Genomic DNA, 21,725 nt, shown 5'->3' with positions numbered 1-21,725 from the left:
CAATGAAAGGGGAAAGCAAGTTGTATCCATGTGCAGTGCATAATCACAGATAAGCCTTGCAGTTTAATGATTTTATTATAAATCTATCATCATTATATATATGAGCTTGCGCACTTATCTAGAACAGATCAAATAAAAGAAAGAATTTCATAAAACAGCTAGATGTGGGAATTATTGGGGCATGTATATGAATGTGATACAATGTGCTTTGCTTTGTCCAATTCTGAGCCACTTGTTTGAATCCCAGCTGTGATTTCCATTTTCTGCTCAATAATGGAGTCATATATCCCTTCAACACACCCTGATGTCCCATAACACGAAAGATTGAAGCCCCATTTTGGTTCACAATCTTATGGTATTGATGGTGATGTCATTCAATCTTCCAGGCATAAAGGAACAAGCAAAATTCTGATGAGCCACCATGGTTAAGCCCTTCTAATGAACCACTGCTCCCTGTTTGAGATGACAGTGATGATGATGATGATGATAATGGTGTGGACGATGATGATGTTGATGATGAAACAGGCTTGAATATAAACAAGGCATGCCTTAAACCAGGGTTAAAAAGCCAATCATGAACATCCCAGTAAACTTGTAATTTTCTTTTGTTGACATTAATGGATTCATTCCCTCTGAATTTCCATTGGAGATGCTTGACATGAAGGGCCAAATTCCCATCAATTCTGATCTCCATTTCAGGCTCAACACCAACCACCCCACCTAAAGAATCCACATTTTTGTTATTACACTCAATTGAAACCTCATGAAACCCACCTTTTTCATGAAATTTAACTCTTGTTGAGAACCTCTTCTTGCCAAATATATGCTCTTTTCTTGAAACCAAAATGGGATCAATAAGTGCAGGCCTGCAACCAGTTTTCCTATAAGCTTCTTTCTTTAGATCCCCAACGAGTAAAACAACTTCTTTATCGCAAACAACAGCAACATAGTACTCGGAGATGGGTTCGGTTTCGCCATTGAATTTAGCAGCCTTGAGGTCCCAAAACACGTCAACAGGTTTACCATCGATCACAAAACGTTTGGATCCTTGCTTTCTCCAAAAACACCATGGCTTAAGCTCGACTTTACACCCATACTGACTCTCTCCCCCGGGGCCTTCAACTGATACCGAGAGACCATGGAGCAATAGGTCCTTGCACCAAGTGATAGTTACTAAACGACACTGGTCGGCAATCTTTGTTCGGAAAACAGACATGAAAACACTCTGGCCGGACCTGGTTACGGCTGTGGGATCATCAGCAGGCTTCTCACCTGATGAAAAACAAGCAGGAATGCCAATGGTGTCTTGCATGGTTTCCTTAGGGAATTTGATCCAAGCTCAATCAATGAAGTTTTGTAGAAATGGTGGGTTGAAGTGGGAACCCAAATTAGAACAAAGGAGAAGAGGAATAACAAAGAGTTGGAAAAAAAACATAAGTGAGTGGGAGAGACAGATCTTGGTCACAAGATGTATGAGTGTGAAACAGAAGCTGCCAGAGGTGATATTGGCTGCATTAATGGAAATTTAAAAAAAAAAAAAAATTACAAACTGGCTAATAGATGGCAGTGAGTGAAGAACAAACCCTGTTGTTTATTAGTATATATTCCAGTGATCAACTTTCTCTTACCTGGATCTTTAATTTTAATTATTTGTTTTGTTTCCTTTGTTTGCTTTTTACTACTACTTTATTCTGTTTTTTTTTAGGACAACTTTATTGAATACTAGGTGGGTTCACTCCAATTTGTTGTTTTACGGATTTAGGGTAAGTGGTTGGGTTTTCTTCAACCTGGATGATGAAACAAATAAATTTGATTGCCATCCTTGATTTAACCACAGACAAACATATTTGTTATTTTTATCCATAATTTCTCTCAAATAATGCGCTTCACCAACCCATCGGGTTAAGATTCAATCAACATGATTTAGAGATTATATGATTATTTAAATCCTATCATATTTATCATTATAATATTGAAAATGAGATGAATTTCGTGTTAAATCAAAATTAAAATAAATTTTAGTATTGAGATTATTTATATATGTTGATAATGTCTCTATTAAAGGGTTAATATTTAATACAATATTATTATATTTTATTTATTGCAAAAAGATTATCATCATTTTTTCAATCCGAAAAATGTCACCTATATAATTCTATAAATAAAATCTAAATATACAAAATAAATTTATGTTGATTCTTCCTAAACAAATCACAGCAGTTTTTGTAAATTAACATCAATAAAAGTTTTTCTTCAGAAAATATACTCTCGCATCTGTTCATAACCTTAAAAAAAACTGCCTTCGACAGTAGTGGTTAGTTAAAAAGGAGAAGAGGTCAAAATTAAAAAAGATATGGTTTTTCAAGGTGGGTGTTTCACCATCTTTATCCTTTGTTAAAGAAGAGATTAAAATTCATAATTATGGCAAAAGATAGATTTGGTCATTCAAGGGGTGTTTGCCAAAGCTTTTCCAGATATAGGTTTCATATAACCGGTTGCAATAAGATCGGGTGTGAATAGTTACTTTCTAGTCACGATCTCGAACAACCTCTGATTTCAGCTATCACTCCATTGCAAGTTATAGAAAGAGTTACATCCAATAATTTTAGCCAATCAATATTATATTTTTTCTTTTGTACAAAGCAAGAAAAGTTAGGGCCATGAAGAGCTAATAAACGTGCTACATTATTTGGTTTCTCAAAATGTCCACGGATAAATTGGAGGAGATGTCCCTGCTAATAAACAAAGTTTTGTCGGTTAGGGTGCTTCGAGTCAAGTATAAGTTTTTTGAAGACTGTCCTGAGGATATTTCAAGTAGTAAGTGTTTTGAAGATTGTCCTTATTAAATTCTAGACAGATGGTTAACGGAGATGGGTCATCTTATTAATTATTGTCTGACTCCTTTTATTGATAAATCTATCACCTTTTGAGAGGTAGTGACTACGGAGGGTAATTGGAATTGGGATTATATGCGATGTTTTTTAAATAATGATATTCTTACTTATATTGCAGGTACACCAACTTCGACTTCCCCTACTCGGTCCTGATGTTATTATTTCAAATTGGGCCACTAATGATAATTTTACTATCAAAGAAGCTTATGGTATTCTAATGAAAAGCACCCTAAACCCACTGGAGGTTAAATGGAAGCTTGCTTGGTCCACAATGTTGTTGGAGAATCTTATTAATTATTGTCTGCCTCCTTATTAATTATTTTTTCGAATTGGACCACTAATGGTAATTTTTCTTGCTGCCATTTGGTTAGTATTTAAGGGTCATCTTTTTATTAATGCGGAACGTTGTAAGAGAGGTTTATCAAAGGACCCTTCGTGTAAGCTTTGTGGGAGTGTTGAAGAATCTTTTATTCATGTATTACGGGACTATTGTAAGGTAAAAGAAATGTAGGAGCAGATCATCCGCTCGAGGCTATCATCTCGATTCTTCTCTTATTCGTTAGAGGATTGGCTTTCTACTAATTTGAGGAATGAACTTGATTTATTCTTTCAAGATGTGGATTGATCATCTTTATTTGGTATTGTTTTCCGGAGGATTTGGAAACAAAGGAATTTTTGTGTGTTCCAAGATGCTATTTTTAACATAATCAATGTGATTCATTCTTCATGGTGTTGGGCTAGATCCATTAAGTAGAGGCATGTCAATTTAAGTTGGAGTATTATGAATTGGATTGGGGATCAAAGGTGGGTTTCACCGCCTACTAGTTCTTTTAAACTAAATACAGATGGCACTTGTAATTCGAGTTTGAAACTTGCCCGTTCAACAGTAATGGCACATTAGATGGATGTGGAGAATTGGAAGAAACATTGGTAGATGTAGTGTATAGCAAGTTGAGCTTTGAGCTATGTATGATGGTCTCCAATTAGTATGGGAGTCTAATTGGGAAAATGTTATTGTTGAGACTTGATTGTGCTCTAACTATCAAAGGTATCTATTGTAACAGCCCGATTTCGACTCTAATTGGACATAGTGGTTTCGGGACCACAAGTCCGAGTCAAAAAAATATTTTAATATTATTTTGTGTGTTTATTATGTGTGAATTTAATTGTGTGAAATTTTCGTGTTTTAATTTCGTCGTTTGAGTGTCCGATTAAATAAAAAGATTAAATCGCGTAAAATAAAAATTTAATGGTTAAATATGAAAGTGTCTATTTGTTGTTGTCTTTTTAAGTGAGAGGTCTAAAGGTGTAATTAGACCAAAATATAGTTAGTGGGTGACATATGACAACATTGTCCTTTATATATATGTTTTATATATTTATTATATAAGGTTAATTTAGTAATTTATTAAATTATGTCATATAATTAAAATAAGTAAAGAAAGCATAAAAAAACAACAAAACATTCTTACCTTGGCCGAATGTTAAGCTTGGGAGAATTCATCAATGGCTTTTAGGGTTTCGGTAATTTCCATTGAAAATTAAGGTGTGTTTTGGTTTCGGTTTTTGATAATTTTTATGTTTTTGAGATCGTTGCTTTGTATACTACAAGACCCATGCTTGAATTTTTGAAATTGTTGATTATTTTGTGTTTTTCCATTGATGATAACTTGTGATATGTGATGTTAGTTGATGAAATATGAAATATAGGTGTTAGGTTAAAATGTTTTGTCTTTGAATTTTTAGTGAAATTGAGTAAATAGGGCTAAATTGTGAAATTAAATTTTTGGGGTACTAAAATGTGAAATAAATGAAATGTGTGGACTTGTATGAGAACCATTAATATTCGGCCCTTGTGTGGTATGGGCAAATTTTGTGTAATTTGTGTTTTATGCAATAGGGAGTAAATTGCAAAAAGTGTAAATATTAGGGGCAAAATAGTAATTTGCCAAATTATGTGTTTTTGGACTAAATTGAATGTGTTAATAAATAAATTATCTCATTTTGAATATATTTAGATCGAGAACCAAAGAAATCGGAGTTAGATCGAGGAAAAGCCAAAATAGTCGAATAAACGTCTGACTTCGATTTTCCATCGTCTGAGGTAAGTCTACTAGCTTATAAATAGAACTAAATTAGTATATAAATGTGTGTACGAATCTATATTGAATTATTATTGATTTATAATCAAGTATACTTTGGTTGAATAGATTTGAAATATGGATAGAAATTGTGTATAAGCTATGTTCGGCTAAATGGATATATGCCTATATAAGTTTTGGAATTTAATATAGTTACGAATGGTATATAGATAAATATATATATACATTGTTTGAATATTTAAATATATATCTATATGTTTATGTTTTTATTTGAAAATATTTGATGATATGAGAAATGTAAATGTAAACATAAGATTCGAACATATACATGTACATTCATGTATAACTTTTGGGATGGATTAAAAGTGTGTATATTGCATATGCATAGGTAAATTTCGAATAAGTGTTTAAATGTGAGTTGAAACATATATGTATACATTCGAATAGGTCTTAAACATATCTCAAGATATGGATGTTAAGTTTACATATATATATATGGGTAGCATTGAATACGTACAAATTTATATGTATAGTTAGTTTCGAATAGGTGAATATATATATATATATATGTAAAATTCTTGTATTGAAATTAGTTAAGTAGTAAGGTATGTGAATATATGTGTGCGCATACAATTTATAGAAATTTGAATTGAATTGAAGATAGGATTTTATAAATTCTCTTAGGTTTGAATATGATATTTTACAATTATGTGTTTTATTTAATGAATTACTTGAGGAGTATTTTGTATATGTGAAATTGAAATTTTCAGGTTTAAAACCTAGCAGGCTTAAGGCCGGTGAAATAATTCAGACTTTAAGTCTAGCAGGCTAAGTGCCGGTGATCTGAATCAGGTTATTGTAACAACCCTATACCTGGTCTAATCGTATTGACCCAGTATAAGGTTATTACATTTGGTGCCAAACGGTTATAGCTAGATATTGTTTAATTAAAACATTTATACATAGCATTTTAACTTACCAATCATATTTGCAAACATACATATAGTTTTACTAATTCATTTCATATATATACCAAAATACGAAAAGTACTTAAAAATAGATAGAAGTCCAAGAGTTTACATTTTAGTTCCTAACACATGGAAGCATAACTGACTGTCTATGTACATGTCATTTTAATTCAAAATATGGTACCTACTTTTAAAGCTCTTGAGGATGTGATGAGATGAGAGATCTTCTATCTTGACTTTACCTCTTCGAGACAAACTGTACCTACGAGTTAAAATTAAACGCGTTAAGCCGGTGAAGGCTTAGTAAGCACTACAAGAAATAAACAGATAAACAAATATAAACAAAATATGTCAAACTCTTTCTGTTATTACGTATTTACGTACGCATAAGCTTCATAAAACTTACCTTAGCATTTTAATGATTCGCTTTTATCCACAAATCATAATCTTAGCCCAAAGTAGATTTTATAGAACACACCGGATATACGGAACAAATACAGAGGTGCATTAGTATGCACTAATGAACAGAGAGCACTAAAGTGCTATACAGAGAGCACAGATGTGCTAAACAGAGAGCACTGACGTGCTAAAATCAGAGAGCACCAACGTTCTAGTAGTCAGAGAGCACTAACGTGCTAATAATCAAAGAGCGCGCTAAAGTTCCTTAATGGCATGCCACTAATATCCTGGTAGTTCTAAATTCCATCTACTTGGGCATTAAAATTGAATCTCATTCAATTAAATACTTTATAGAATTATTTCGAAAAAGATTTCTCATTTCTCCATCATTACAATTTAAGGCACATTTTACAATTCACAATTATCACACCATTTTCACATATATATACTTTTGTCACAATATTTTCTTAATGTTCAATCAATATACCACTATATACTTTCCATCTATAATTTTCTTTACAAATTTCATAGTTCCATAATCTTTTATTTTACTTTATTTTATTTTATTTCTAAATAATTCTATACTATAATATAGGCATTTAAATAAAATAATTTAAAATAAAATAACCTTGTAGTACTTACAACAAAAAGGTTGAGATGATATCTTCCTTCACTCCTTAGCCTTCTCTTTTCCTTTTTCTTCAATTAGGTCTTTTCCTTTCTTTTCTTTCTCTTCAATTTCATATAAAACACATAACATTTATATATTAGAAAAACAATCAAATAACTTTCCTATATGATTTAATAAGAATAAACATATATGATATAATAATTTCATAATTTCTTACCTTAGCTAATATTTCAATTTAATTCATAACTAAAATTATTTCTATTTCTATCACAATCTATACCTTATTTTTACTTAAATTCTACTTACAACTTGACTTAACTCTCAAATTTTCACTAATAAACCTTAATTTCGAATTTCTTACAATTTTACATTAAATTTATAACCTATTTCTCAATTTAATCTTTTTCCCAATTCTAGTTTGAATTTCCATCAATTCAATCTCTAATTCATCCACTAATTCAATATAAACTACATAAAAAAAATTCTACTAACTTTCAAAATTTCAACATATACCTACTAATATTTTAATCTAGAATCATAAAAACTCAAAAATTTCAAGAAAAGGACTTAATTTGACTTACCAATTTGAAATTGAACCTTAAAAACCCTAATTTTCTTCTTTACTTTTTTTCTTTCTTTCTTTCTCCCCTGTTTCTCCCCTATTCCGTTTCGAATTCTATTCTATTTCTTTCTTTTCATTTCTTTTTCTTTTGTTTTATATATATAATAATAATATAATATTATAATAATATAATATAATAACTTACTTATTAATTAAACAACATAATATATAATATATATAACTTAAATTAAAAAATATCTTAGATATTTCATTTGTTATGCCGCCTCAATTTTAGAAAAAGGCATAATTGCCTATTTGGTCCTTTTAACTTTCTTTAATTTATAATTAAACTTTCACACTTATTTCAATCTAATCCCTTTTTCCTAATTACTTCTAATTACATCAAATTCTCCTAGTCAAAACATAATTAGACACACAACTAACTTAGTAAATATTTATAATAAATATTTACAAATCTGACTTACCGGAACAAAGTCCCGGTAATGCATTTTTTTATTTAATCTATTTAAATAAATTTTACCATATAATCAATAAAGTTTTATTATCAAAATTTTCATGCAACCTTCTTATCATAATATAGACCATACCACAATATTAAAATAAATTTTCTTTCTAGCTCGGATTTGTGGTTACGAAACCACTGTTCCGATTTACTGAAAATGGGTCATTGCAGTTATAAACCTAGCAGGCTAAGTGCCGGTGATCTGAATCAGGTTATAAACCTAGCAGGCTAAGTGCCGGTGATTGGAATCAGGCTATAAGCCTAGCAGGCTAAGTGCCGGTGAATACGTTAAATTAAGTGATTATATGCATTTGATATATATATATAAATGATTATGGGATATATATAATGAATAATTACATGAGCATTTGTCTATATGTGTTTGAAGGATCATATATATGCATTCGATGAAATGCAAATGATAAGTATATTAGAAATCAGTATATGCAATTAATGATTATGTCTGTAATTTGATTATAAGCATATAATGTTTATACATATGTTCGTTTATATGTATTTTAGATATGTTATAAACTTATTAAGCTATAAAAGCTTACTTCGATTGTTTTTATCCATTTGTTTTATAGATAAAAACCAAGCTGCAGACTCGGGGATCATTAGCGAAGATCATCACTTTATCTACTATCTCGGTATTAAAACGTTTAAATTTTAACTTATGGCATGTATAGGCTAGATAATATTTTGGGAGTCGTACTTTAATATGCTGTATATATATAATTAATAACCATAATAAATTAGCTTATTTTTCTTATGGTTTAACTGAACTGAACTGAAATGTTATGTTTTGTTATAAAAATCTAAATTAAAATTATTAAAGTAGAATTTATAATTATACTTACTTCATATTTGACTAATTTAACATAGATGTAAAATTTTTGAATTCTACTGAATGTCTGTGTTAAGTTGCGTTTTGTCCAATAACGCCTCGTAACCCTAATTTATTTATGTATACGGGTTAGGGGTGTTACATCCATGGTGATACCAGAGGGAATTAAAACAAAGATTTGGAGATGTGAATCCAAGAACTGTGCATATGCAAGTGGAGAGTAGTCATGGAGAAAATGCCAAAGGAGGTGAATTGTGTCTCTAATATTTTGGCTGACCTGATGAAAGATTTTTCTATTGGTGCTCAAATTTTTCATGTTGCTCTTTCATTAGTTGATGATTAGATACGTTTAGACAAACATTTTCTGTTATCCAACCCTGCTTCTACTGTTAGTTTGTAATTGATTTTCTTTTTATTTTGTTACTAAAAAAAATTTGGAGGAGATGCTTGATGTCGTTGAGCACTAGTTGATGTTTCATCTCACTTCGATATACCCGCATATGATATTCAACCATTTTTTGTCATATTTTGAAGAACCTACAGGAAGAAAAATTATGAATTTTTAGAGTAATAAAAATAGATCTGAAAGTGAGAAGTCTAACCTAGATTTTGTTAGCAAATTTGAAGCTTTAAATGGGTAAAAACTGAGAGCCTTTATGGTATTGAGCAATGACAGCTCCACCAATCATGCTATTTCACCTGCAATAGGCAATGCAAAGAGTGAGAAGAGAGTCTAGTAGGAAAGAAGACTTTCGACAGTCTCAAATGTTTGAATTCTTGACTATCAAGGGAGAAGAAGTTCATTATAGAATCAAAAAGATTTTGACTTCTTATGATTGCCATTGAAGAAACTAGGATGATAAAGAAGAAATACGGATTCCAATGATTGGAAAGCAAGAGGAAAACCAAACTAGATAGCTCGAGCAAAACTATATTCAAGGAATAGGTGCTTAATGGATTCTATACTATCTTAGCAAAAGGGAAAGTTATTATCATTGTTGGGGAGGTGCCTTGAAAGAAGCTCCTTGGTTGGGAGGCAATTTGTGCAGATTTTCCAAAGGAAAATGATAACTTTGTAAGGGAGTTTGAGTTTTCCTAGATTAGTCCATGCTTTGTGCTAAGGTGAAGCCAAATGGGTGATTACGTCATACTGATACAGAAGGGCATAGGCACTCTTCACGGGGAAATGTCCATTAAAATCAAATTTCCAAACAATTGTCTTCTCCTCCTTAAATCGAGAAGGTCCTACTAAAGATGTTAGATGTAACAGCCAGATTTTCAGTGGTGTTGAAAACAGTGGTTTGGGGGTCACCAAATTCGATGAGTAAGTTCGTAAATATTAAATAATAATATTATTTAATATTTATGAGTCAAATGTGATTTTTAAAAAGGTTTTTGATTTGATAATTTATGTTATATAAGTGATTTATTAAGTTCAAGTGGTTTTAGAAAATGAAGTATCGGGACCTTGTTTTTATAAACTGAGCCGTAAATATTTTTATAAATATTTACAGAGTGTCATTAAGGTGATATTAAAGTTTCGTTGAAAAATTTCAACGTTTCGATAGTTAATTAATTAAAAAGGACCAAATTGAAAAAGAAAAAGTTCATTTTCGAGACTCCGTTCCTATAAATCAGACTCGTAAATGTTTTTAATAATTATTTACGAAGCTAGTTGTATAGTTAATTAGATTTAGTTTAAGTGAATTTGCATAAATTAAAAGTAATTAGGTATAAGGACTAAATTGCATATAGGGTGAAAGTTGAATTATAGATTAAATAATAATTAAATGGATTAAAAAAGCAAATTTACCATTGTTTCTTTAAGTGGGACGATTAGTGATGTATATATATTATATGTAAATTTAATTTATATATTATATTATAATATAAAATCTTAATTGTAAGTATATATATTATATAGTAAAACAAATAAGTATTAAAAGAGAAAGAAGTAAAGAAAGATAAGGCTAAACCAAAATTAGAAAGAAAAGAAAGAAAGAAAAAGAGAAAGAAGGAAAGAAGCAGACGCACAGACTAAGGGCTTCAAAATTTTTTAAGTTAAATTAGTTAGTCAATTTAGTCCTTTTTCTTTTAATTTATATGTTTTTGGAATCCCGGTGTTAAGTATTACCCAACCCATGTCTAAATTTTAGCAATTATTAAGTTTTTAAGTGTTGTTAATGTTGAATAATTTAGTATTAGGGATTAAATTGATAGATTTTTAAGCTAGAAGTGAAAAAAAGATTAAATTGTAGAATAAATTGTAAATTTTGAATAATAAGGACTAAATTGTGAAAAATTAAAAATTTAAGGGTTTAAGTGAAAATAAGGAGTTAAATTTAGTTTAAAGTGGAATTTGTATAAAAATACAGAATTAAATGTGAAGAATAAAAATTAGTCTCGGTTTTGGGACTAAATTGAAATTTAGGCAAATATTGAGTAAAAATTAAAATATTTAATATGAAATTGAAATGTGTTATATTGATGAATTTTAATTGTTTTAATTTTGTAGTTAACGTCGTACCGGAATCCTCGACTAAAAAGGGAAAAGATAAAGTCGACGTCAAATAGCTCGGAATTCCTGATTTGTATTTCTATAATCCGAATTTTGTTGTTTATTGTTGTAATTCAATTTAATACATATGGTAAGTGTTGATGTGAGTATTTGATATTTTGACAGTTGAGTGAAATGAATATATGTGTTAATGTGAAAGTTGGATATTGATTGTTATAGATTGAATTGAATTCATGTGTATATGTGATTATATGAAAAGTTAATATCGGATATTGGTTGCATATGAAATGTGAAATTAAACCCTATTAACTGTATCGGGCTGAGTCGAATATAAATGGCATACCATAGGATAGGAAGAGTTTAGGGATTTCTTCGACCTCGAGTCGATGAAGCACTGGGTGCCAATTTACTTTGGTTTAACCGATGAGACACTGGGTGTCAATTTATATAGCGCTGGGCGCGGTTAATACTTTAGATTTATCTGATTAGGCACTGGGTGCCAAACTGGTGCGTTGGTTGGATCAGTGTATCCGTCCAAGTCTGAGTTATGTTAATAGGGGTAATTAAATAAAATGGTACTATGATTGATATTGGATGATATTGTATGTGAATTGAAAATGAGATAGTAATTTGAAACATGAAAATGAGATACATGAGTTATGTACTCATGAATTGGATATGGAATAGATAATGTTATTGTTTAAATGATATGTGGATCAAATTGTGAAAAACTATTATATAGCAAATGATGAGAATTGAGGGTGATACAAAATGAAGTATTCATGAGTTGAGTATTGAATAGCTAATGCCATTGTACAAATAAATGTGGTTTGATATGTGAATAACTATTTATATATCAACTATGTGAATTGGGACATTATTTAACAAATGAAATATAATAGCATATGATAGTCATGATACTTGTCATTAATATGTGTTTAAAATTTAATTGTGCATATTATATTATCTTATCTTTAAATATTCGGATTATAAAAATACCACTGAGTTTTACTCAATGTACGATTTCGTTTTTCGAGCACAGGTTAGATACTTCACTTTTGATTGCCGATTCAACATCCAACAACGATCCCGAACTCAAATGTGGTGATGTTTACCTTTTGTGTCGGCTTGTACCTAGGGTGTCTAAATAATAGTTATTTTGTGGATTGATTGTAAATGAGGTTATAAGTTTAATGTTGGTTTGGTATATATATTAAAAATGTGTTTGTTTTTGAAGCCATATTATGGCATGATATATTGAACCAAATTTAGATATGTGCATGTGAATTTAAGTTAGTGTTTAAGTGCTTATGAGCTAGGCAAAATGGATTGAATTTGGTATGTTTATAATTTGGATTTGAATGATGCTTTGATGATATGTTTTGATGATATAAATATGGTACCAATGAGGGTACATTGGTTAGGCACCTAGGATGATTGTTTTGGTATGTTTTGAAAGTATTTGATCATGTTTTGAACTGGTTAAACGAATGGTTTTTGAGTTGTTTAATGTCCAAGCATGTAGAAAATGGTAAATTGGTTATTTAAGGCACCTTTTAGGTTCACACAGCCAGACACACGGGCGTGTAACTTAGCCGTGTGAGACACACGGCTAGCACACAGGCGTGCGAGGCCATTTAAAAAGGATACACGGTCTGCTACACGGGCGTGTGGCTTGGTCGTGTGACCCAAGTTAGAGAGTTACACGGGTATCGACACATGCTGGGAAACGGCCGTATGTCCCTACTTCGAATGCCCACACGGCCAGACACACAGGCATGTTTTGAAAATTTTTAATGTGTTCCGAAAAATTCTCTGAGTTTCCGAATTAGTCTCGATTTGTTTCTAACGCGTATTTTAGACCTCGAGGGATCGAATAAGGGATAGTATGTATGAGTTTGATTGGTTTCTGGCCTGAATATTATATGATAAGAAATATTTGAAATTTCTGTTTGTTTGATCTGTAAACTCCGATAATGCTCCGTAACCCGATTCCAGCGATGAATACGGGTTAGGGGTGTTACATCAGAGGCTTGATCATGATTGATAAGGTTTAAAGATTTCTTTTGATCCAGATGTTGATGTGCGAGAGTAGGGAAGAATGAACATCAATGGGTAAGGCAAGTGGTTTAATAGTATCAACATGAGGGAAGTTAGGATTCATATTGATCCAGTAGTTTTACACTCTCGAAGTTGAACATATTTTCCTCGCACAAGATGTCGCTTCCTCTAAGAATACCTTTCTAAGCCCAAGAGTCTGTGGTCTAGGTTTAACTACTAGTTAGTAGGGGTGAGCAAAACTCGATTTGACTTGAAAAAATTGAAAAAATTGAATTTCGAGTTAAATGATCGAGTTATTCGAGTCAACTCAAATTTTTTTTTCAAATTTTGAGTTCAAATCGAGTTTAGTTTTTGAATTCGAATAACTTGAATAATTTGAATAAATCAAATATGAAACTATAATATTTTACATTTTTACCCCAAATCCCCAAACCTTTTTACTTTTTCCCCAAGACTTTTGCTCCCTCCCACTCCCCTCCAAACTTTTACTTCTCACCCTTTACTCCAAATAAAAAATCATCCAACAAAATTCCTAAACCTAAATAGTAATAATTTTATTTATATCTACTATTTATATTATTAAATTAAATTTCACATTTTGAATTATTTATATTATTTAATTGTTTAATCATATTAAATCATTATAAATTTCTTATTAATTATTTATAAATTTCCCTAAACCTGCATTATCTAAGAGTATGTTTTACTTTCCCTTGCCTTGATTTTTTTTTAGTTTAGTTTTTTCGGTTTTCCGTTAATGATTGTCTTGCCTAAAATTTTGCTCTTTTTCTGGGCTTTAGTTAACTACAATTCGACTGTTAAATTGTTATTAAGTGAAAAATCAGAATTAATGCTCCTTGGCTTCTCAAGTTTTTGTAAGTCAATGTTTTGAGGTTGGTTTGTTTATAAAGCTTGTAAAATTGTTTAGCAGACAAAATTTTGATCCAAAACAGAAGAATTTTTCCCTTTCTAAGTTTTAGTTAAGTATAATTTGACTGTTAAATTGTTGGAAAAGTGAAAATTTTGAAGTCATGTTGCTTGGCTTTTCATGTTTTTCTAAGTCAAAAGTTTGTGGTAAGTTTGTATATGTTGAAGTTGGTCAGCATGCAGCAACAAACCAGACAGCAAGCAGGCCATGAAGACCAAGCCATGCTGAAGCTGCTGGAACAAACTCAATTGTTCCTATTTTGTTTATTTTGTAATTCTTAGTTGATGAAATGTATTTTTAGTTCATTTTGAATTATGTTAGGTTGATGATTGATGTAATTTGTTGATGAATGAGCTATTAATTCAGCTTTGCTTGTATGTACAAGTTAATTACTTCAAGTTTCAATGTATTAGTGGTGGTAGGTAGCAATTAGGTGAATACTTGCTGATTTTGACAAGCAAATTGCTTGGTTTATGTATTGGCATTATGCCATTGTTTAATGTATGAATGAAATTGGCTTTTGTTCATCAAGATACTCTCCATTTTTCTTTGCTTTCCTTCTTTCTTTTACTTCGAATCTGATTGTTTGCTCAGCAAGTATCGAGGCTTGCTGCAGAAGACACAAGCTAAGCTTGTCTGTTTTTTGATTTCAACACCAACAATTGGTATCTAGAGCTTTAATCTTGAGGGACCTGTTGTACAAAAGATGGCCTCATCAAACTTCTCACCAACTGCACCACAAGTCTTCAATGGAGAAGACTATCACATATGGGTGGTCAAAATGAAGACCTACGTGCAGGCTTTCAATCTGTGGGAGGTGGTCAACTCTGATGTTGAACCAGAGCCACTTAGAGCCAATCCAATAGTGATTCAGATCAGGCAACATGCTGATGAAAGGGCCAAGAGGCACAAGGCCATGTCTTACATCCAGAACTCAGTGTCAGATGTGATTTTCACAAGGATTATGGCCTGTGAAACACCAAAGCAGGCCTGGGACAAGTTGAAAGAGGAGTTTCAAGGGACAAAGAGGATAAGGCAGCAACAGTTGTTAAACTTGAGAAGGGACTTTGGAAATTTGAAGATGAAAGAAGAAAAAACTGTCAAACAGTACTCAGACAGGATTATGGCTGTGGTAAACAGCATAAGGCTCCTTGGTGAGCAGTTTAATGAAGCAAGGATAGTGGAGAAGGTTATTTCAACCTTGCCTGAGAGGTATGAGGCAAAAATCTCATCATTTGAAGACTCAAAGGGCCTGACCAACATCTCTCTGGCAGAGCTAATCAATGCTCTCTATGTACAAGAACAGAGAAGAGCTAGCAGATTGGAGGAGCACCAAAAAGGTGCCTTTCAAGCAAAGACCAATACTGCCTACAAAGGCAATAAGACTTGGAAAGGCAGGCCAAAGTTCGATGCTGCAAGGAAAGGAGACCAAACATGCAGGCATTGTAAAAGGCCTGGTCATCCAGAGAAAAATACTGGTTTAGACCAGATGCTTTGTGTCAACATTGCAAGAAGAGGGGGCATGTTGAAAAGGTCTGCAAAAACAAAGGCAAACCAAGGCAGAACCAACCTCAACAAATAAAGGCTGAGGCTCGAGTTGCCAAGGAAGATAGTGATCAACAGGAACAAGTTTTTGCTGTGTCATGCTCAGCTGCTCAAGAGAGGCTTTCAAATGCTTGGCTCCTAGACAGTGGATGCATCAATCACATGACACCAGATGCTACTATCTTCAAGTCACTAGACAGAAGCTGCAGAACCAAAGTTAAAATTGGTAATGGTCACTTTATAAGGGTAGAAGGTAAGGGTGATGTGTTGATATGCACTCCCACAGGTGTCAAGGTCATCTCGAATGTGATATTGGTGCCTGAGATTGACAGAAATCTGCTCAGCATAGCTCAATTGCTAGAGAAAGGGTATTCTGTAGTGTTCAAAGGCAAGAAGTGCCAAATCAGTGATCCAAGTGGATCCAAATTCATGGCAATCACTATAGCTGATAAGAGCTTTGTAGTTGATTGGCCAAAAGGCTCAGACACTGCCTATACAACTATAATAGATGAGTCCAAGCTTTGGCATCAAAGACTTGGTCATGCCAACTACAGATCAATGGACCAGTTATGCAGAGATGATTTAGCTGAAAACTTCATAGTTTCAGTCCAAAAACAGGAGGTTTGTGAGGTGTGTCAGCTAGGGAAGCAGGCCAGACTCCCATTTCCCTCAAATCAAGCCTAGAGAGCCTCTGAAAGGCTACAGCTAGTGCACACTGATGTGTGTGGCCCCATGAGTACTGAGCCATTGAATGGAAGCAGGTATTTCATCCTGTTTATTGATGATTTCTCAAGGTTTTGTTGGATTTATTTCTTAAAACAGAAATCAAAAGTAGGCTCAGTGTTTACAAAGTTCAAGAATGTTGCTGAAGTTGAAACAAGCTGCCAACTTAAGACCATAAGGTCTGATAATGGGACTGAGCACACTTTAGCTCAGTTCCAAGCCTTTTGTGATGAAGCAGGCATCAAACACCAGCTCACTGACACCTATACTCCTTAACAAAATGGTGTAAGTGAGAGGAAGAACAGGAGCTTGATGGATATGGCCAGCTGCCTACTGTTTGAGAAGAATCTGCCAAAAACCATATGGGCAGAAGCACTCAATACTGCTATGTACATTCAGAATAGGCTTTCAACCAAAGCCTTGGCTCATAAGACTCCATTCGAAGGCTGGTTTAGGTTCAAGCCTTCACTAGCTCACCTAAAGGTCTTTGGTAGCATATGCTATGCACATGTACCAGCTGTGAAGAGAAACAAATTGGGCAGAAAAGCTGAACCTGGTATACTGGTAGGGTATAGCTCAGTCAAAAAGGGCTATAGGATCTTGGATCCTTCAACCAAGAAGGTGCTAGTGAGCAGAGATGTAGTGTTTGATGAGAAGTCATGCTGGAATTGGGAAAGGAATGTGCCACAGGCAGTTTCTGAAGATCTTGCAACAAACCAAACTGAGGCAGAACAAAATGGTCCTGAAATGGACATTGATGATGAACCAGTCAGGGGCACTAGACCACTGGCCGAGATTTATGAAAGGGCTCATATAGCTATAGTTGAACCAAGCAGTTTTGAAGAAGCTGAAGCTCAGCAAGGGTGGAAGCAAGCAATGGCTGAAGAAACTAGTATGATCGAGAAGAACCAGACTTGGGAATTGGTTGAAAGACCAGTCAAAAGAAAGATTATTGGAGTGAAATGGGTGTATAAAGCCAAGCACAATGCTGATGGGAGTTGAACAAGCTAAAAGCAAGGCTGGTTGTCAAGGGATTCAGCCAGAAATACGGCTTGGACTATCTGGAGACCTTTGCACTAGTAGCCAGGTTCGATACCATTAGACTGCTGATTGCCTTAGCAACTCAAATGGAATGGAAAATCCATCAGCTCGATGTGAAGTCAGCTTTTCTCAATGGATTTCTTGAGGAAGACATTTATGTTGAACAACCACAGGGCTTTGTGATAGCTGATAAAGAGCATATGGTTTACAAGCTAAAAAAAGCCTTGTATGGCTTAAAACAGGCTCCAAGAGCCTGGTATAGCAGGATCGATAGCTACTTGATTGATTTAGGATTTGACAGAAGCAATAGTGAGCCAACTCTGTATGTCAAAAAGGAAGGGGCACAAACTCAGCTCATAGTATCTCTGTATGTTGATGACTTGTTAGTGACAAGAGGAGACCAAACAATGTTGACTGATTTTAAAACCAAAATACAGTAGATGTTTGAGATGTCTGATCTAGGAAAATGAGCTACTTTCTTGGCATGGAGGTGACACAGACACACCAAGAGATATTCCTAAGTCAGAAATTCTTTACCTCTAAAATTCTGACCAAATTCTCAATGGAAAACAGCAAAGCAACCACTACTCCAATTGCTGTTGGAGAGAAGCTATCGAGCATAAGTGACTTTGAGAAGGTTTGTGAAACAACCTATAGAAGTCTAGTTGGTTGTTTGTTATATTTAACTGCCACTAGGCCAGACATAATGTATGCTGTTAGTTTACTCTCGGGATTCATGCATTGTTGCAATGAGAGTCACTTTAAAGCTGCCAAGAGAGTTTTGAGATACATCAAGGGAACCTTGAACTATGGCATGTTGTTTAGCAAAGCTGAATATTTGAAGCTAGTTGGATACAGTGGTAGTGATTGGGCTGGCTCGAGTGATGACATGAAAAGTACCTTAGGGTATGCTTTTAGTCTTGGTTCAGCCATGTTCTGTTGGAGCTCGAAGAAGCAAACATTGGTGGCTCAATCCACTATTGAAACAGAATATGTTGCAGCAGCAAGTGCTGTAAACCAAGCCATTTGGTTAAGGAAAATCATGGCTGATTTAAATATGCATCAAAGGGAAGCAACATAGATCTTCTGTGACAATCAATCTGCTATTGCAACTGCAAAGAATCCAGTGTTCATGGAAGAACAAAGCATTTCAGCATTAAACTTCATGTTGTTCGAGAAATGGAGCAGGCATAGGAAGTGAAACTGATTCATTGCAATTCAGAGGATCAATTTGCTGGCATTTTGACCAAGGCATTTAATGCAACTAGGTTCGAGTAGTTAAGGAAGAAATTAGGAGTTTGCAACATGCTAACCAAGGAGGAGTGTTGAAGTTGGTCAGCATGCAGCAACAAAGCAGACAACAAGCAGGCCATGAAGACCAAGCCATGCTGGAGCTGCTGGAACAAGCTCAACTGTTCCTATTTTGTTCATTTTGTAATTCTTAGTTGATGAAATGTATTTTTAGTTCATTTTGAATTATGTTAGGTTGATGATTGATGTAATTTGTTGATGAATGAGTTGTTAATTCAGCTTTGCTTGTATGTACAAGTTATTTACTTCAAGTTTCAATGTATTAGTGGTGGTAGGTAGCAATTAGGTGAATACTTGTTGATTTTGACAAGCAAATTGCTTGGTTTATGTATTGGCATTATGCCATTGTTTAATGTATGAATGAAATCGGTTTTTGTTCATCAAGATACTCTCCATTTTTCTTTGCTTTCTTTCTTTCTTTTGCTTCGAATCCGATTGTTTGCTCAGCAAGTATCGAGGCTTGCTGCAGAAGACACAAGCTGAGCTTGTCTGTTCTTTGATTTCAACACCAACAGTATATTTAGCGTGTAATGTTTTTGTACCAGACAAGATTTGGATCCCGAACAGAAAAATTAATGTCTCGAGGTAGTTCTGGTGGATTTCTGGTTCCAGGCTTGTCTCCATTAGCTGGAATGGTCTCTACTTCTTCTAGTAGGTGTATGACAACAGCTGCCTCGACTACTATGGATTCTTCTGAATCAGTAACTGATGTGCCTCCTCGAATTAAATTCAAGAGGCTTGATAAAACTGCCAAGCACATAATGCAGGTAACTGTCACTCGTCTTTGCCTACTAAGGTGAATTTGTTTTTTCTTTTTTCTGATTCCTGATTCCTTGATTTGACTTATACGGATTATGTACTTGCAGATACTGGATAAGGAAGCCGTGGAGGAAGTGAAGGGGAAGAGGGAGATACCTGACATAAAACCTGGCTACATTGTGCAACTGAAAGTGGTATGACATGTTTCTATGGAAGAGTTCTTGTTATTATTGTATGTGATAGTTGCATACTTTTGAGCATATTAACTTAATTGGTATACTGTTGGTGAGAACAGGAAGTACCTGAAAACAAGCGACGAGTTTCAAATGTAAAAGGGATTGTTATCGCTAGACGTAATGCTGGCCTAAACACTACATTCCGAATAAGGAGAATGGTAGCAGGAGTTGGGGTTGAATCTCTCTTCCCACTGTAAGTAACATTCAAGTTATACTCCTCGGAACTCTATTTTTTTAGGCCTCAAAAGCATGTTATTTAATACTAGACTTATCAATCTGGAAAGAAAACATGTTACTGTTTTCAGAGTTATATTCTTCCAAGGACCTTCCAAATACATAGAAAAACTTGAAAAAGAATTGAACATACCCTTACTGATACTTATACCTCAGTCCGAGTAACAAAGCTCATAAGATCTTAAATCCTAATGCCTTCTCTTTGCTATTTTAAAAGTTAAAATGATACTGAGTTTTCACTATCTGTTTAGTTTGCATATACTTAACCATTTACAAATTGGTAAAATAAAAATGGAGGATGTGTGACAAGTATTCCCCTAACATAAAGGACATAAAGGTGGTGGACAAGAAGAAAGTGAGAAGAGCCAAGCTTTACTATCTCAGGAACAAGATGAATGCACTTAGATAATCTTAAAAATGGAAAACATGGTTTATGGCTGGTATGAAATCAAACATGGCTTCATTGTGAAAATTGGTTGGTTCGAATTGTTTTGAAAGAGAAATTCCTCCAATTATCTTGTTTTCTCTATTTTTTTTTTGCTTTTACACTGATCAAAAATTCTGATTCCATAGTTGTTTTAGAGGAAAACATAGCAAGCTCAAGCTGATTAAATACATTTATTGCTACCCGCTCTTGTTGATTTGGGTGTGTTGTTTTACCTAAATTTTGCTTCTTATTCTTTTGATGGTAAGGGTTAAAATATCATAAATGATGGTATGAGCATTAATGTGGTTATGGCATATGTTTTATGTACATAAGCACTTGGATGTGGAAAGTGTTGGATTATGTGTACGTAGGCAATTCCTGTGGACTGAAAGGAAAGGAAAGGATTTAGCAGAAACCTCGGTTTCCACATATTGAGTGCTGGTATGGAAATGAGGCATTGTTGCGGCAACTCATGTACCTAATGTTAATATAATTTTGCATGTGCCCGAAGGTATCTGCAGATCATCCAAAGTTGAAGCTAAGCTTTCTCTTTTTCTCTTCCATTTCTCTATTGTTTAATAGAATTTCTATTAGAAAAAAATTGGGCTCAGAGAGGACGGTTGGCTAAATATGGTTCAGCTTCTATACAGGGCAGATGAATTGACCAAACCATGTTTTTAGACAACGTTATTGAAAGCTGGGAAAAGAAGTGGTATTTGTACCAAAACAGAGTCTAACAAGCCTACCTTCCAGATGCTCATTACATGAATTTGTACAACATAAATAATTATAACTGGAGTTAATCATAGCCAATAGCAGCCTTGAAATGCAGTTGTTGAAGCAAAATTGTCGAGGCAATGGCAGACTATGATTTTCATTATAATAAAGTAGCCTGAATTTCTTGAAATTAAATGACCAGTTTAAATTTATAAGAGAGCGGGGGCTTTCAGATTATCTGCTGAAGCAGCTATAAACTCATGGCAGTGTTCAGCTGATTTATGAGTGAATATAAGTAA

General features: G+C 33.6%; 2 protein-coding genes and 1 long non-coding RNA gene across 5 annotated transcripts; 2 read left to right on the top strand and 1 right to left on the bottom strand.

Annotated features, from left to right (window-relative positions):
• Nucleotides 1-56: 56 nt before the first annotated feature.
• On the bottom strand, nt 57-1,764 carry LOC121224250 (uncharacterized). Its single transcript, XM_041107164.1, has one exon. It carries the CDS (start codon nt 1,310-1,312, stop codon nt 371-373), a length of 942 nt encoding a protein of 313 aa, XP_040963098.1. The 5' UTR covers nt 1,313-1,764; the 3' UTR covers nt 57-370.
• Nucleotides 1,765-4,342: 2,578 nt separating this feature from the next.
• On the top strand, nt 4,343-9,368 carry LOC107947623 (uncharacterized). Its single transcript, XR_001697198.2, has 4 exons — nt 4,343-4,440; nt 4,913-4,998; nt 8,667-8,729; nt 9,060-9,368. It is a non-coding gene; the product is annotated as an uncharacterized lncRNA (long non-coding RNA).
• A 10,031-nt stretch (nt 9,369-19,399) lies between these two features.
• LOC107947622 (50S ribosomal protein L19, chloroplastic) lies at nt 19,400-21,725 on the top strand. 3 transcript variants are annotated; one of them, XM_041107162.1, is made up of 4 exons: nt 19,400-19,820; nt 19,920-20,006; nt 20,108-20,241; nt 20,611-21,725. In XM_041107162.1, exons 1-4 carry the CDS (start codon nt 19,584-19,586, stop codon nt 20,615-20,617), a joined length of 465 nt encoding a protein of 154 aa, XP_040963096.1. In that variant the 5' UTR covers nt 19,400-19,583; the 3' UTR covers nt 20,618-21,725. The 3 variants fall into 3 exon arrangements, with proteins under 3 accessions (XP_040963096.1, XP_040963094.1, XP_040963095.1); XM_041107160.1 differs by having other exon boundaries at nt 21,043-21,721; XM_041107161.1 differs by having other exon boundaries at nt 21,081-21,720.

Source organism: Gossypium hirsutum, chromosome D12 (genome assembly GCF_007990345.1).
Source record: "Gossypium hirsutum isolate 1008001.06 chromosome D12, Gossypium_hirsutum_v2.1, whole genome shotgun sequence".
Taxonomy (NCBI): Eukaryota; Viridiplantae; Streptophyta; class Magnoliopsida; order Malvales; family Malvaceae; genus Gossypium; species Gossypium hirsutum.
The sequence above is the reverse complement of the archived record's forward strand: the minus strand, read 5'-3'. Positions and strand labels throughout refer to the sequence as shown.